Source organism: Humulus lupulus, chromosome 1 (assembly GCF_963169125.1).
Source record: "Humulus lupulus chromosome 1, drHumLupu1.1, whole genome shotgun sequence".
NCBI classification, from domain to species: Eukaryota; Viridiplantae; Streptophyta; class Magnoliopsida; order Rosales; family Cannabaceae; genus Humulus; species Humulus lupulus.
Genome location: NC_084793.1, coordinates 237912369 through 237929734, shown reverse-complemented (window position 1 = coordinate 237929734; position 17366 = coordinate 237912369). Strand labels below are relative to the sequence as shown.

Sequence of the window (17366 nt, the reverse complement as noted above, 5' to 3'; positions counted from 1 at the left end):
AGTATATCTTCAGAAAAAATAAATAAATAAGCAGCTCATACAATTAGTAGTGATTAATTAGTTCTCTCTATATATAGATATAATTAATAATATCCCTTTAATTGAAAGATACCTTAGAGAAAGAAAGAAAGAAAGTAAGAAAAGATTAATTCAAACACTTCGCACTCGATGTGTACAGCACATATTCCCTCTTCAACCTTATATATTATTTGTCTTGAAGTTTATTTGAAGTACGAACTTAAGATGAAGGAATTTAAAAAAAAAATGCATTAAATTTAAATGCCAATGTGTGATGATATATCTAGCTAAATATTGCTTTGCTTTAATTTCATTTTCTTTTTGTAATTTGTTATGTGCCTACCTACAAGTTTATGAACTGTCTTTTAAATGATTTTTTTGTTGGGGCACTGTCTTTTAAATGATTGAAATCGTAAGTATATATATATATATATATATATATATTGAAATCGTAATTAATACATCTGTTAAATATAAACAAATTTAAAGAATATTTTTCTGCACACAATACACAAGTGCCATAACACTATTACATCAAATTTATATAATAGCTAAATTAAAATACACATTCAAATTAAAAATATAAATAAAATGATACACGAATAGCATTGATCATATATACACACATATATTAATTTAAGATTGATATGATATCAAAGATCAATCTTAGCTGGTCGTTTTCCCTGCTTTTTTTCCCCTTTCCTTTTTCTTTTGGAAATACGAGCTAGCCTAGTAGTGGATTTTCTTTTTCTTTATCCTAAAACCAAAAAGAAAAACCTCTTGTTGGTTATACTAACTAAGATCATGTTATGTTTCACGTGATTGCTTTATTATATGATCATGTTTCATTTCGCTATCGATGGTTCTCGGTGTTCCGCAAAAAGATATTTATATATTTATTGGACCGATCTGATCAAGCTACACTGGCTACCAAAGGAATCTAATAAACAAAGTAATCGTTAATTACAATGGTACAGTTCGACCTAGCTACGTACCAAAATACCCGGCTTTCATTTTATTTTCTTTTGGTTTTTGTAACGAATAGGTTTGTTTGATATTGTTTTTTATTTTTTGTTTTTAAAATTGTGTTCTTAGAAATGAGAATAGAAAACTATGTAGTTTTCAAAAAATAAGAGGTATTTGGTTAATGTTTTCTAAAAATAATTTTTTAGTTTTATTTTTTTAAAATCTTAAATAAAATATTAACAAATATATTTACAAAGAGAAAAATATTTTAAAAGTTTGTAATAAGTAATGAGATAAAATAATTTGAAAAAAAAAATGATGAAAAATAAGAAGTGAGAAAGTAATGAGAGAAAATTTGAAGAAATAGAAATTGAGAAGAGAAAAATTGATCCAAGAAAAAATGAGAGAGAATGTGATGAGAAAGAAAGTGAAGAGATAGAAGTGAGTAGAGAGAAAGTGATGAGAAAGAAAGTGAAGAGAGAGAAGTGAGTAGAGAGAAAGTGATGAGAGATGAAATGATGAGAGAGAAAATTATGATATATTAAGTGATGAGAAAGAAAGTGATGTGAGAGAAACTGAAGAGAGAGAAACTAATGAGAGAGAAAATTATGTGATAATAAATTATGTTAGATAATAATAAATAAATAAATGATGTGAGAAAAAAAAAAGATAGCTCAAAAAAAAATTCCTTCTGCAGAATGTAAATGTATTTTGGAAAAGATGACAAGCAGGATTCGATCTTGGAGTACTCGGAACCTCTCTTATATGGGGAGAGTCACATTGATCAACTCAGTCCCAATTTCAATTCATTCATATTGGGCTCAGATCATGATTCTACCCAAGAAATTGCTCAAAGATGTTGAAGCGATATGTAGGGCCTTTCTTTGGAAAGGTATCTCGGACTCTCATATTCCAGGTTTAATTGCTTGGGAGAATATTTGTGTATCAAGGGCTGCAGGTGGCTTGGGTTTTCGGAGGCTACATGATTGGAATATGGCTGCCATGGGAAAATATGTTTGGGCAATTGCCAAGAAGAAAGATAATCTATTTGTCAAGTGGATAAATAGTGTCTATCTGTTGAATCAAAATTGGTGGGATTACAAGTGTCCCACGGACTGCAGCTGGTACTGGAAGTGCTTAGTTGCTGTGAAGGATAGTTTCAAAGTGAAAATTTCTCAGGATTCATTCTTGTCTCAGAAATATACTATCAAATGTGGCTTAGACTTGCTGACCCCTCAAGAATCTAGAGTGCCATGGAGGAAGTTTGTTTGGGATAGACTCATTACTCCCAAGCATCGATTTCTTATGTGGTTAGTCATGTGGGAAAGACTACACACAAAGGACCGAATTGTTAAATATAAGCCCAATCTTGATCAGGTATGTTTAATGTGTGTGAAAGAAAATGAAAACATTGATCATCTCTTTTTCAAGTGTATATACAGTAAGAGGTGTTTAGAGGCTATCAAAAGTTGACTTGATTGGAATGCACAGTCAATCAATCTTACTCGTCTCCTGCATTGGATTTCTCATGCCAATCTTATATCCAGTACATACAAAAGCATGCTGTTTTCTTTTCTTGCTGGGACAGTGTACCATATATGGAGAGTGAGGAATGATGCACTATGGAATCACAAGCTCTGGCAAGTTCAACATACAGTTAGTAGAATTCAAAATGACTGTAAATTTTGTGTACTTAGTGTGTTGCCATGTAAAGCATCTAGGAAAGATAGAGAGTTTATTAACAGATTGTTTCTGAATTGATTTGTACAGATTATATATAGGGGCTAGTTTACTTGTTTCGGCAACCTTGTTTGGGTTGGTCTTGGGTATTCTTGTATTTGTGTTGGGTGTTCATAGACTTGTCTTGTAATTGATTGTTTGAGCAATACAATGATCTTATTCATCAAAAAAAAAGATAGATAGATCAAAAAAAATTTAGAACAACAAAAAACAACTTTTTGTTGTTCTCAAAATTTTCTGTTTTTTGTAACTTTGTTTTTAAAAATTGTTTTCTGAAAACAACGCCAAACACCCCCAACTTGTTTTCAAAAAAATGTTTTTAGCTTTTAAAAACAAAAAACAATTTTTTAGTTAAGGTGTCAAACACCCTCTAAGCTTAGCTTTCTCGTTTCTTAATTCAAAAGTTATAATGTATATGCTAAATCAGTTTGGGAAGATATATTTCCTATTAGGATCAAAAGAAAAAAAGATTGTTGGGGGGATTAGGACCTGCACAACACACCCAATACAGTGCACAAAGAATAACAATAAAGAAGAACAAGTAATAGACAATTAAACAAACCCAAAAGTAATCAAAAGTAAACACACAAAAGAAAGAACACCAAGAATACTTGGTTCAGATACAACCAGTTTGGTTGATCCTACATCCAAGGCTAGGCAGCAATGCCTAAGTCAAATCCACTATATCTGAAACTAGATTACACCCTCCAAGCTCTCAAGATTACAACAACACTCATCCAACTTCTCTTGAAACACTCTCTCACTAGAGTATTACAACACAGTTCTTGCTCACAGAAATTGAATACCCTCAGGTTGATCAGGCCTAAAACTATATATGGGGTCGAGATACAAGAACTAAAGAGACAAACAGAAACTAACTGTAACTAACAACAATTAGTTATTCTGTTACGAACTTACTGGTGTCCACACAGATGCAACTAGAGAAACCGTAGATGTTGACTGCGTTTTTAACCAACGACGTGAGAACGTCAATAACGACAAGCCTTCAAGAGAATGTAAACGACACAGACAGTATAATAAAGAAAATAAAGAACACACAAGAGATTTTTATAGTGGTTCAGCCCCGATTGTCGGTAATAGCCTAATCCACTTAGAGTTGTGATTTATAGACCTATACTCAAGATCAGATGGACTGAGCCAACTGAGTTTCTTCAGTACAGATTGTGAAAATACAAGAATTCTCTCTAATTTCAGCACTTTCTCTCTCTAGAATAGACAGACCCAATTTTCTCTCTCTAGAAAGAAGAAGCAGAAGAAGAACCCCCCTCTCTCATCCCATCAGCCCTCTATTTATAGGCTTAGGGTCATACAACTGATATCCCTTAGAACCGGGATATTTTATTATTCATCTTATATTTATATTACAAGAAATATTTAAAATACAACTGATTCCTCAATTTGAGGGAGGAGTGAGAGATTCCTGGGTGCCTAGACCAATTCTTGCTAGAGTCGTTCTGGGGACTTTGACGTAGTCTCACATGCATGTTGGTTACTCCTTCAAGCTTTCCTTGGACCAAGGTGATATATGCATGCTTGGCTCTCCTCGGACCAAGGTGGTCCGAGGCAACACCCTTGCTTCTCACCTCGGGTAAGTCCGAGCTTACCTCCTCCAATCAAGGTCCGATCGGACCTTGTGGCCTTCTCCTCGGACCAAGGTGGTCCGAGGCATCCTCCTCTTGCCTTCTCCTTGGACCAAGGTGGTCCAAGGCATCCTCCTTGACATTTCACCTTGGACAAGCCTGAGGCACTCCCCTTTAGCATCTCCCAACTATGTCCGATCGGACATTGTGTAGGTTCTCCTTGGCAAAATCTAAGTCTCCATTCTTGGCTTGCATGGGACTCCTCCTCCTTAGCTACTTACCTTGGACACGTTCGAGCCAACACTTAGGAAACCTTGGGAGGCTTACCTCAAACACACCCTTGGGGTCTCCTAGGACCACATCCTCCTTGGGGTCTCCTAGGACCACACCCTCCTTGGGGTCTCCTAAGACCACTCTCTTGGGGTCTCCTAGGACCACATCCTCCTTGGGGTCTCCTAGGACCATTCCCCTTAGCTCTCCTAGAATGCATTCTCCTTAGCCTCCTAGGATGCATTCTCCAATTTTTGGGTATAACAGTAGATGCAACTGAAAACATCAGATTACTGTGAGCTGTCATTTTACTAATCTTTTGATTGGTTGAGGAATGAAGTCACAATCTTCACAATTCTCTACCTTGACTTCTTATTCCGAAAATAGGGTTCAGTGGATTAGACAATGCTGCCTTAGCTTTAGCTCTAAGGAATTCTCATCTTGATGCCAAGCAAGTTCAAGGCTGAAGTGAACTTGCTCGCGGGTATGACCTTAGTCATCATATCAGCTGGGTTGATCTCAGTGGATATCTTCACAATCTTGACAAGTTGTTTTGAGACAATATCCCTGAGAAAATGGAGCTTAACATCTATGTGTTTCGTTCTTTCATGAAACACAGTATTCTTAGACAAATGTATTGCACTTTGTGAATCACAATGTACAAGCACATGATCTTGTCTAAATCCCAACTCACTCATCATCCCTTTTAACCAAAGAGCTTCTTTTACTGCTTCTGTGAGAGCTATGTATTCTGCTTCAGTCGAGGAGAGAGCCACAACATGTTGTAAATTAGACTTCCAGCTTACAACATTCCCTCCAACAGTGAAAACATACCCAGATAAAGATCTTCTTTTATCATAATCTCCAGCAAAATCTGAGTCATAATACCCCATAACTTCACATTCATTCTGGTTTGACTTTGTGTACAAAATCTGTAGGTTTGCAGTGCCCTTCATGTACCTTAGTAACCATTTCACAGCTTGCCAATGTTCCAAGCTTGGTTTGCTCATAAACCTACTAACCAAACCAATTCCATATGCTAAATCAGGTCTTGTTGATACCATAGCATACATAATGTTACCAACAGCATTAGCATAAGGAACTCCCTTCATCTTTTCTTCTTCAAAAGGCGCTTTTTCTTCTGTAAGAGACTTTAGCTTGAAGTGGGCTCCAATGGGAGTGTTGACAGATCTGGCTTCCTTTTGATCAAACATTCCCACTACCTTCTTGACATATCCTTCTTGAGACAATCTCAACATGCCCTCATTTCTGTCTCTAGATATCTCTATTCCCAAAATCTTGACAGCTGCCCCCAATTGCTTCATATCAAATTCTTGACTTAGCATCTCCTTGAGCCTTTCCATTTTAGATCTTTGTTTACATGCTATAAGCATGTCATCCACATAGATTAACAAGTAGATGTAGCTTCCATCTTCAAGAACTTTGAAGTAAACACAACTATCAAACTTTGATCTTTGAAATTTCTGTGTTAGCATAAAATCATCAAATCTGAAGTACCATTGTCTTGGTGACTGTTTCAAACCATATAGAGATTTCTTCAGCAAGCACACCTTCTCTTCCATCCCTGACTGTATGAATCCTTAAGGTTGTTGCATGTGTATTTCTTCATCAAGATTACCATGAAGAAATGCTGTCTTCACATCAAGTTGATCCAATTCTAAATTCTTAATTGCAGTGATAGACAATATAATTCTTATAGAAGTGTGTTTGACAACAGGAGAAAACACTTCATGATAGTCTATCCCTTTAACTTGAGAAAAGCCTTTTACCACCAACCTTGCCTTGAATCGAGGTAGCTCAACTCCTTCAATCCCTGATTTTCTCTTGTAAACCCATTTGCACCCTATTACTCTTTTGTTCTTAGGTTTATCCACCAGAATCCATGTCTCATTCTTGGATAAAGACTCCATCTCTTCTTTCATAGCCTTATTCCATTTACTCCATTCAGCACTATTCTTGGCTTCCTTGTAGCAAATAGGCTCATGTAGCTCTAGTAAATCAGCTGCACTAAGGGCAAAAGCAGTAATATCAGCATGTGCAAATCTATCAGGAGGTCTAATCTGTCTCCTTGCTCTATCTCTAGCCAAGAGATAATCTGAAGCTTGAGTATCTCTGCCATCAGCTTCAGTGCCATCTGCATTACTTCCAGATGCATCTCGAAGTTCACTCTCCCGAACTCCACCTTGATTCTCATTCGGTGATGTTTCTCTCAATTCAATCTGCATAGTATCTTTCTGCTCAGCTTGTTTAGAGCTGGCTTGATCACTAAATTTCATGTTAGTTTTATAAAAGCAGTGCTCATTGAATATAACATCATGACTGATAATGCATTTTTTCTCATCTATTAACCAAAGTTTATAACCCTTGACACCACTTGGATAACCAAGAAACACACCCTTCATAGACCTAGGATTCACCTTCCCTTGACTAATATGAACATAACCTATACAACCAAAAGGTTTCAGGTGATTGTAACTTGGTTTATGACCGGACCAAACATGTTCAGGAACCTTACAATCTAATGCAGATGAAGGTGACCTATTAATGAGGTAGCAAGCAGTAGCAGCTGCCTCTGCCCAAAATGTTTTTGGCAAACCTGAATCAGCTAGCATGCATCTAACCTTATTTATGATTGTTCTGTTTATTCTCTCAGCAAGACCATTTTGCTGAGGGGTGTTCCTAACCGTATGGTGCCTAACAATGCCATTTTCAGTGCAATAAGAATCAAACTCAGCATTACAGAATTCCAAACCATTGTCAGTTCTAAGTTTCTTAACTTTCTTCATGGTTTGATTTTCTACCATAATTTTCCATTCTCTAAACCTTCCAAAAGCCTCATCCTTACTTCTAAGAAAATAGATCCACACTTTCCTAGAATAGTCATCAATAATAGAAAGGAAATATTGAGCTTTACCTAGAGATAATGGAACTTGGGATGAACCCCATAAGTCTAAATGAATGTATTCCAATATTCCTTTGGTTTTATGAGTTGAACTTGCAAATTTCAACCTGTGAGCTTTTCCTACAACACAAGTTTCACAAAACTGTAAGTTTGAAATATATTTAGAGTTCAAGAAACCTTGCTTACCAAGTTCTACCATTCCCTTGTGACTTATGTGCCCAAGCCGTTTGTGCCATAATTCTGTGGTATTAAGTTCTGTAGTTGAATCTCCAGCATACCCAGTTATGGTATCTCCTTGTAGTATGTAAAGTCCTTGTCTTAGCTCACCTCTCATAAACACCATTGTACCTTTGGATACTCTCAAGACTCCACCTTCAGCTTTGTAGCTATAGTCTTTGGAATCTAAAACACCAAGAGACAACAAATTTCTTTTTAGTTCAAGTATAAATATAACATTAGAAAGTACCTTTATGGTGCCATCTCTCAATTTGATATTGATAGAACCAATTCCTTGAATTCTGCATGTGTTGTTATTTCCCATCAACACTTGCCTTGTACTTTCTTCTTTTAGATCAAAGAACCAATCTTTTCTTAGTGACATGTGAAATGTACACCCATAATCCATAACCCATTCATCCTTAGGATCACTGGTTGACACAGTCAGAACATCAGCTTCCATAGATCCATCTGTGACATGAGCTTCATCTTTGTTGTCTTGCTTTTGTCCTTCATTTCTTCTCTGTGGACAATTTCGTCTGAAGTGACCTTCTTGGTTACAAATCCAGCAAGTTCTCCTTGGTTTTGACTTGGATCTTGATCTCCCTCTGCTTTTTCCATTTCTATGGTTGTTGCCATCTTTTCTTTCAGATCTTCCTCTCACATTTAGACATTTGGCTTGAGATCTTGACACCTTAACATTAGCTTTTAGATCTAATTCCTTTGAGTATGCAGCACCAATCAATTCTTGTAATGACAATGTATCTTTACCATACTTCAAAGTGTCCCTCAGATTATCATAGGCCTTCGGAGTGAGTTCAATAGAAAGATTGCTTGATCCTCTTCTTCAATCTTTACTTCAATTGACTCCAAATCTGAAACTAGCTTGGTGAAGTCGTCTATATTATCATCAATAGACTTGGATTCCTCCATCTTGAATCCATAGAATCTTTGTTTGAGATAGATTCGATTTGGTAATGCCTTGGTCATGTACAACTGTTCTAACTTCTTCCACATATCATGAGTTGTTTCTTCTTTGATTACTTTTCTCAAAACTTGATCATTCAAACTCAGAATGATTGTGTTCTTTGCCTTTTTCAGCACCTCTGCCTTGTTTTACAACTTAGCCATCTTACTTTCTTCTTGTAGGGCTTCTTCACATCCAAGATTACCCATATGAGCCATCATCTTTGCACGCCATAGACTGAAATCATTCTTGCCATCAAATTTCTCCACCTCAAACTTGGAAGTCAACATATTGAAGAGAATTGCTCCTGGCCAGCGAACAAGTTCTCAATTGCGGAAGTACTTCGAAGTTCTTGATCTTTCTTGGAGAAAATCACAATCGAAGATGGTGAAGAATGCAGCCACTCTAAACCTGGCTCTAATACCAATTGTTGGGGGGGGATTAGGACCTGCACAACACAACCAATACAGTGCACAAAGAAGAACAAGTAATAGACAATTGAACAAATCCAAAAGTAATCAAAAGTAAAACACAAAAGAAAGAACACCAAGAATACTTGGTTCAGATACAACCAGTTTGGTTGATCCTACATCCAAGGCTAGGCAGCAATGCCTAAGTCAAATCCACTATATCTGAAACTAGATTACACCCTCCAAGTTCTCAAGATTATAACAACATTCATCCAACTTCTCTTGAAACACTCTCTCACTAGAGTATTACAACATAGTTCTTGCTCTCATAAATTGAATACCCTCAGGTTGATCAGGCCTAAAACTATATATAGGGTCGAGATACAAGAACTAAAGAGACAAACAGAAACTAACCGTAACTAACAACAATTAGTTATTTTATTACGAACTTACTGGTGTCCACGCAGATGCAACTAGAGAAAACGTAGATGCAACTGAAAACAGCAGATTACTGTGAGCTGTCATTTTACTAATCTTTTGATTGGTTGAGGAAATAAGTCACAATCTACACAAAGATGTTGCAAACAAAAATGAAATGTTGTACTTTTAGATTGGAAAAATCAGTATGCTAGGATTAAGTTAGAGTAGTTTGTACACCAGAAGAACCTATAAAGATTTTTTAGCTAGCTAGTTTTTTTTAAGTTATTATACTACTTAATAAATTATTAGAAAATAATAAATTTAGTTTCTCTCAGTAATTTAATTATTAATTGACAACATATATTGATCTAATAATAACTAATAATATTAATAAAATATGAAATATTTAACATAATTCAACTATGAAGTATTGAGACCCGTAAAAAATTGAAAGAAAAAACAGAGAAAGAGTGTTGCTGATATTCTTTAAATGGTATTAAAAAGATCAAATAGATAGTATAATAAGTTTAAATTCATAAGGTTAAATTATTCAAATTCCAGCATAGTTTTAATTAACATACAAGATGTTTCTTATACAGCTGTATAGCTTACTTTGTACCTATCGTATAGGCTTGGAAAATAATCATATATAGTATTACAAAATTAGGGGGAAACAAAGTCAAAGTGAATATCAAGTTTATTTCTTATTGACAAATCCAATAATAAGCGAAGACGAAGGAACTTATTTATATATAATGGACCAGTTATTAGTTCAAAATGAAAGTCTTATTCATATTTTAACGCGCAATTGACTACCTACACATATTTGAAAACCATAAGCAGTCAATTGTGAAAAGAGAACAATGAATAATGACATTACGTCAATAACCTTAACATATGGTTTCACAATAATATAATTAAACTATATAATAAGCGTTCGCACGCTATGTATATGCTTTTTCCTAGCTCCAAAATAAATCAATTATATATAATTATATATAAATTATTGATTGGGTGTACGGTTATTATGTGGACAAACTTTCCAATCATCATTTTACATTTCAGGTTTCAGGACTGGATCTTGTTAACTTTTACCTGTGACCTTATGACGTACTTTCATATATTATATAATTTATATTTGTTAGAAAATTGACCATTTCAACAATTCTTTTGCCTATATACATACATATATATATATATATATAACTTGGCAGAAATAATAACAAAAAATGAATAATAATTTATTTCTCTCTTTTGTCTCTTCCTATATCTGTTAGTTTTATTTGATCTTGCCCCTAAAACCCATGCTTAGGGATATAAACGACATAAATCTTCCATATGGTCAGTTAAATAAAATTTGTGAGCATGGAATTCCTGTCGAGGTTGGGTTTGATAGTACACACAATATCAAATATAAGGGATTTTTATGTCTAAAAATTGACGTGAAAATTATATCAAATTAGTTATTAAACTCCCGTCAAATTATTTTTATGCGATTTCGACGTAAATAGAAAGTAATATATAATAAATATTCGGAAAATAATAATAGAGGAAGAAGAAGAAAAAAATGTAAATCTCTAGACTAATTGATACATAAAAAAAAGGAGAAAATAAAGATATATGTATATTACTTACAACTTTAAGTTTCATTATTGATTATAAATTTTATGTGTCTTAATCACTGTTCTAAATAATTTAAAATTATTTTCCATAATATAGTACTGCTATATATGCACATTTTATATATTTGTATACAAAAGTCTTCTCTGTCTAGTGGCAAAACATTGATGAATAAATTGTCATCTAAACACTGATGCTTATACTGCAATCTATGTATTAATTCTAAATAACTTAGTTATTTTCGATAAACTTTTTCTTATTATAATTTACACCAATATAATATTTTCTTATCGATTGATTTATGGATAGCCTGAATATTCTTCTTGTATAATATTCAATTTTGAATGGCCATGTTCTTTGTCATCCAAGAAATTGCAAGGAAGATATATATATATTGTATACGAAACTACCCTGTTTTGACCAAAACGATAACTCCAAAGATAAGACGAATATATATAAGATAAATAAGTAAATAAAATTGACCAAAGACTTCACATTTAATATATATGCACCATACATGCACACTAGACCTTACATTAAGAGAATATCAGCCAATAAAGAAAGCTTAAAGCACCATTTGGATTTTGGAGCTCCTTTAACATTTCCATTTTCGGAAAAATATTTGTAAGATCATTGGCCAGCTCTGAATAAATTTTGCATATAATTGGAAAAGAGAGAGAGAGAGAGAGAATGGTGCTGAAGGTAGTTCAAAGTAGAATAGACTACTTGGTTCCAAAATCACTACTTGTGAGTTTGTGGATCGTTTTGGCCATTATTACTATCGTTCCCACAGCAGTCGAATCAGTTAGAATCCACCATTACAAATGGGATGTAAGGTACGAATTCAAATCTCCTGATTGCTTCAGAAAACCGGTCATCACTATCAATGGCAGAAGCCCCGGCCCCACTATTTCGGCTCAACAGGGTGACAATTTGGCCATCCACTGGCATGGAATCAGACAGGTATATACATATACTTATATCTATCTATCTATATTCTTTATTATATAACTTTTGTACATACCAAACAAAGCAAGGATTTGACTCGGTATTAAAATCTGAGAGGTATTGGCTATTGTCTGGTTTTTAATAGTTGTTTGTTTTTAATGATCTGTGTACAGATTGGTTCACCATGGTTTGATGGAACCGAAGGAGTTACTCAGTGTCCAATACAGCCTGGAGAAACATTCAAGTATCAATTCGTAGTTGACAGGGTAACTAATTTACACTTTAAAAAACCTATAATTAATAATGAATATGTATGTTAAGAATCACTAATCATGTAAGAAAGCTTTATTAATTTTTATTTTATTTTTAATATGTAGCCTGGAACATATCTATATCATGCCCATTATGGGATGCAAAGAGATGCAGGACTATATGGGTCAATTCGAGTAGCACTTCCAGATGGAGAGTTAGAGCCCTTTGATTATGACTATGATAGAAGCATTATATTAAATGATTGGTATCATAAAAGCACACATGAATTATCTACTGGCTTGTCCTCCATACCCTTTGAATGGGTTGGTGAACCTCAGGTACTTTAATTACTATATTCTTCAGCTTAATTACACATATATATATCTAATTAATGAATTCTCACTTCATGCGCATACATGATCATGATCATTACAGCTTTTCTAATTGGGCTCCTTTTCTTTTCAGTCACTTCTAATACAAGGAAAAGGAAAATTCAAATGCTCTGGTCTGACCACAGATCCTAAAGTCTGCAACGCATCAAATCCTGAATGCTCTCCTTACGTCCTTACGGCAATCCCAGGAAAGACCTATAGACTCAGGGTCTCCAGCTTAACTTCTCTATCAGCCCTTAGTTTTCAAATTGAGGTACTTTTCTCGTTATTATTATTATTTATTTTATTTTGGCTTCATTTTTGGAACATATTTCATCAAAACCTTTACTAAATACATGATTTTTTTTATTAATACTTGCAGGGTCATAACATGACAGTGGTAGAAGCAGATGGGCACTATGTGGAGCCCTTTGTGGTAAACAATCTCTTCATATACTCCGGCGAAACATACTCCGTCCTACTAAAAACAGATCAAAACCCATCAAGAAACTACTGGATCCAGACAAACATAGTAAGCCGTCCTCCAAAGACATCCCCCGGCTTAGCCATTCTCAATTACTACCCAAACCATCCCAAGAGGTCCCCACCGATGAGCCCACCTGTAGGCCCAAACTGGGACGATGTTGTTCCACGCTTGGCCCAAAGTCTTTCTATTAAAGCACGCAAAGGCTTGGGCCGGGCCCCACCCCAGACCTCAGACAGAGTCATCGTTCTCTTGAACACTCAGAACCAAGTCGATGGCTTCCGAAAGTGGTCCGTAAACAATGTCTCTTTCCACCACCCCAAAACACCGTACCTCATTTCGCTGAAATACAACTTGACAGACCAATTCGACCAAAACCCACCTCCAGATGGTACGATTTCGTCAATTACGACATCTTTACGAATCATAGTAACCCTAACGCGACAACAAGTAATGGGATCTACAGGCTCAAGTTCAATACGACAGTGGATATTATACTCCAGAACGCGAACACTATGAACCCGAACAACAGCGAGACCCACCCGTGGCATCTCCACGGCCATGATTTCTGGGTTCTCGGACACGGGTCTGGTAAGTTTAACATCTACAATGACACGAGGAAGTACAACTTGGTTGACCCGATTGAGAAGAATACAGTGCCCGTTCATCCATATGGGTGGACTGCTCTGAGGTTCGTGGCTAATAACCCGGGAACTTGGGCTTTCCATTGCCATATTGAGTCTCATTTCTACATGGGTATGGGAGTAGTTTTTGAGGAAGGGATTGAAAGGGTTGGAAAATTGCCTTCGTCGATATTGGGGTGTGGTGCTAGCAAGGATCTCCGACTACCATGATAAGGTCCAAGTTTGGTTAAGAGAAAAGGTCCACTAGTTGAGGGGAAAAGTCACTAGATATTCTTTCTTATTATTATTATTTTAATGTATAATGCATATTCTTTAGTGAAAAGATTAATATAATAATTTTTATCATTCATCGTCGATCGACGATGACACATTGCACAAGAAAATTTTAAGTCAAGAAGTTAATGAATGGTTGTGTCAAATCTTCTACTTTTATCTCTCCCGGTATGTCCTAAAAAAGGTTGCTAACTAAATCTAGAAGTAGAACTCCACAAATTCTTTAATCAATTTTATTCTATTTTTGCATCAATTATTTAATAATAAATAGAAATTCAAATTTATAAAAACATTATTAATATAGTTTATGTTATCTAAACTAAAGAGAATAACATGAAGTTGAAAAAAGTGGCTGCCCATAAAAGCTCTCCTATAGTTCTAAAATATTTGGGAGTACTCATAAAATATCACTCCAATGAATGCTATATTTTTAAGGGATATTTGCCGCAATAATGCCATGTAGTTAAGTTTGTTGCACTTAAATGCTTATGTAAAAAAATTTACGGCAATAATGTCTACCGTTAATATTTTGGTGCACCCGTTGGTCCCCGAGCCGTTAGGGGTATACATGGTACACGTGGCACAACCCAATTGAGTTAAATTATTAAATTTAAAAAAATAAAAATATATATTTTTATGTTTTCTAATCTAAAACAAAAAAACTAACCACTAACAAAAACTGATTTTTTTTTAAATATCTTAATAACATTTCTAAAACAAACCAAATCTAAACAAATTTTACTCAGAAAATGTCCAAATTCTAATAACAATATAAACTAATTACAAATCTGGGTCACAAAGCTCCTTAGCAAAGATCAAAGTCACAAAACCTAGACCACAATTTGCAGTCGATAATCACTATATCCGCACCCACACCTTTGCAGTCAGCACCAACAATCAGATTTCACGATCTCGGACATCGTGAACGACAATCTTCGAGACCAATCCATGTACATCTATTGTTCTTCAATGTCTAAAATACCCAAATTTATACAAGAGCAATTTTCAATCTACAATCTTCTAAGAAGCCTTCAAAACTCACAAAAACAAATGACAAGTAACAGATTCAAACAATTTCGAATAAAGAAAAATAAGATCTGGAAAGTTGCATATCTCGATAGAAAACGAAGCCTTCTACCTTGTCAAACTAGCTCCACCATCGACTCCTTCTCCCCAGCGCACGTAGATCTCGCACACGACCCTCTTCAAACCCTTCCTCCCACGACCCCACGCTCGACCCCGTCAAAGTCCTTCGTCTTCGATGCACGCATATTCGAAGCACGTTCTCTATCGAAGCTTTTCCTCCCTAGTGCACGTAGATCCAGTCACGAGCTTCAACCAAGTTCGTCCCTAGCTTCATCACCGACACACGCAAATCCAACTTCAACCAAGGTTGTCCCCTTATTTGATATCTTGTCCTCCTCCAATGGTGGCCTGCTGAAGAACATGAAGAAGAAGCAGTTGAAGAAGATGAAGAAGCCCGCTTTTACCCATTGGGAGAAAAAAGAAAATGAAATAAAAAGGTTATCCATTTGATTGGGTTTGACTGATTTCTCTCAAACTCCTCCAATAAACATGTTAAATAAATTTAATATTTTTAGATTTTTTTGTTTTAGATTAGTTTTAGAAATGTTATTGCTATCCCTAAAAAATACAAGGATGACGTGGCGAATGAGAATGTGACACATGACATCACAAATCAGGGAAAAACGAAAAAAGTATTTAGAAAAGACCGACGGGAAAAAAGGATAGGTCCAGGACCTATAGGAAAATCGACCAAGCCAATACCCCTAGGGGTGGTCGGCCTAACCCCTACCCCTAGGGGTGGTCGGCCCAAGCAAGCCCTGTACCCCCTAGGGGTGGTCGGCCTGATCCTACCCCGAGATGGTCGGCCCAATATGCCCAAGGACCTTAGGGGTGGTCGGCCTGACCCTATCCTCCATAGGGTGGTCGGCCTACACCCCCAAGTACACTTCACTGAGAAGTAATTACTCTCGTTCAAACTGAGATCAACAGGCCTAGCACCTCGAAGATCAACAGGCCTAGCACCTAGAAGGTCATAGGTCCAGCACCCAAGCTTTGGTCATCGGGCCTAGCACCTAAGTCTGACATACCAACAGATACTTAATATCTCCCAGACATTTCTATCTTGCATTATCAACCACGATCCATAGAAGGCAACAGGAAGACCCACGATCACACAATCATGGGAAGGTGGACACGTATCTCCACTACCTGATAATCGTGTGCCAACCCACGATCCTAGTATCACTAGTCGTGTAACAGCTCCTGGGTACTATAAATAAAGGACCCAGGACTTCATTAAAGGGGTTCTTTTTTTTTTTTTTTTTTTTCTAAGAGCTTTTTGGCTGGAATTCTGGGCAAGTGAGAAACGAGTGAACACTTTTGTTCATCATTGTAATTGTCGAGTGACTCAATACTAAAATCTAAGTGGATTAGGTTATTACTGTTCATCTGAACATGGCTGAACCACTATAAAATTCATGTGTGTTTATTTAAGATAATCGTACTCTATCATTTATTTCGTTTATTTCATTCAAAAGGTGTCGTATATTGTACATACGATCGTTGGCCAATTTCACAGGTCAACATTTTGGTGCTTTCGTTGAGAATACGAAATCAAGAAACACACTTTCGTCATTTTTACGATACCTCCAAAACCCAGTCAAACTAAGAAGAATGCTCCCAGGGATTCCACCACCCAGGATCCCATAGATCCCATTAACGAACCTCGAGTGGAGGTTAGAGATCAACCTGATGCAGAAGATCCACATGATGCTCACCAGGAGGAGATGACGCAATTTCTGGCGAGGCAGGAGGCCTTTGTTGCAGAAATTTCCCTTAAGAGGGCGACTATGGAACGAAAACAACGGGAGATCGATGAGCATGTCCAGATGATGATCCAGAGGGAGCAGGAGGCTGATCGGAGGCACCAAGAGGGCATTGTGGCCTTAGAGGTGGCTACTCAGTTAGCCCGAGCTAACGATGAAGCTGCTGCTCAGGCGGTGAGGGAGGGTTAGGGGAAGTAGCAGGAATGCGAGACCACAGTAACAGAGAGTCCCAGGGGAGAAGTAGGACCCCAAGGACACTCTCAGAACCACTTCCCCATGATGAAGAGGCACAGTCCAAGACTGCCTCCTCCATGACTAAAAAGAATAACACTCCATCTAGGAGTAGGAGTATTACCAACCTAAAGGCCCCCTCCCAGGGGGACCGACGAAA

At 36.4% G+C, this 17366-nt stretch overlaps 2 protein-coding genes across 2 annotated transcripts; both read left to right on the top strand.

Moving 5' to 3' along the window:
* The first annotated feature begins 1749 nt into the window (after positions 1–1749).
* LOC133831237 (uncharacterized) lies at positions 1750–2772 on the top strand. The gene is made up of 3 exons (XM_062261458.1): positions 1750–2361; positions 2476–2640; positions 2755–2772. Exons 1-3 carry the CDS (start codon positions 1750–1752, stop codon positions 2770–2772), a joined length of 795 nt encoding a protein of 264 aa, XP_062117442.1.
* Positions 2773–11693: 8921 nt separating this feature from the next.
* On the top strand, positions 11694–14276 carry LOC133804551 (L-ascorbate oxidase). Its single transcript, XM_062242705.1, is given in 6 exon segments — positions 11694–12114; positions 12273–12365; positions 12477–12689; positions 12817–12996; positions 13105–13594; positions 13597–14276. Coding segments are annotated over 6 exon segments (1713 nt in total). The 5' UTR covers positions 11694–11841; the 3' UTR covers positions 14061–14276.
* Positions 14277–17366: the final 3090 nt, after the last annotated feature.

Coding starts and splice junctions, on each gene's coding strand:
- LOC133831237 (XM_062261458.1), top strand. CDS start 1,750: ATGGGGAGAGTCACATTGATCAACTCAGTCCCAATTTCAATTCATTCA. Junction 2,362..2,475: donor ATAAGCCCAATCTTGATCAG/GTATGTTTAATG, acceptor TGGAATGCACAG/TCAATCAATCTTACTCGTCT.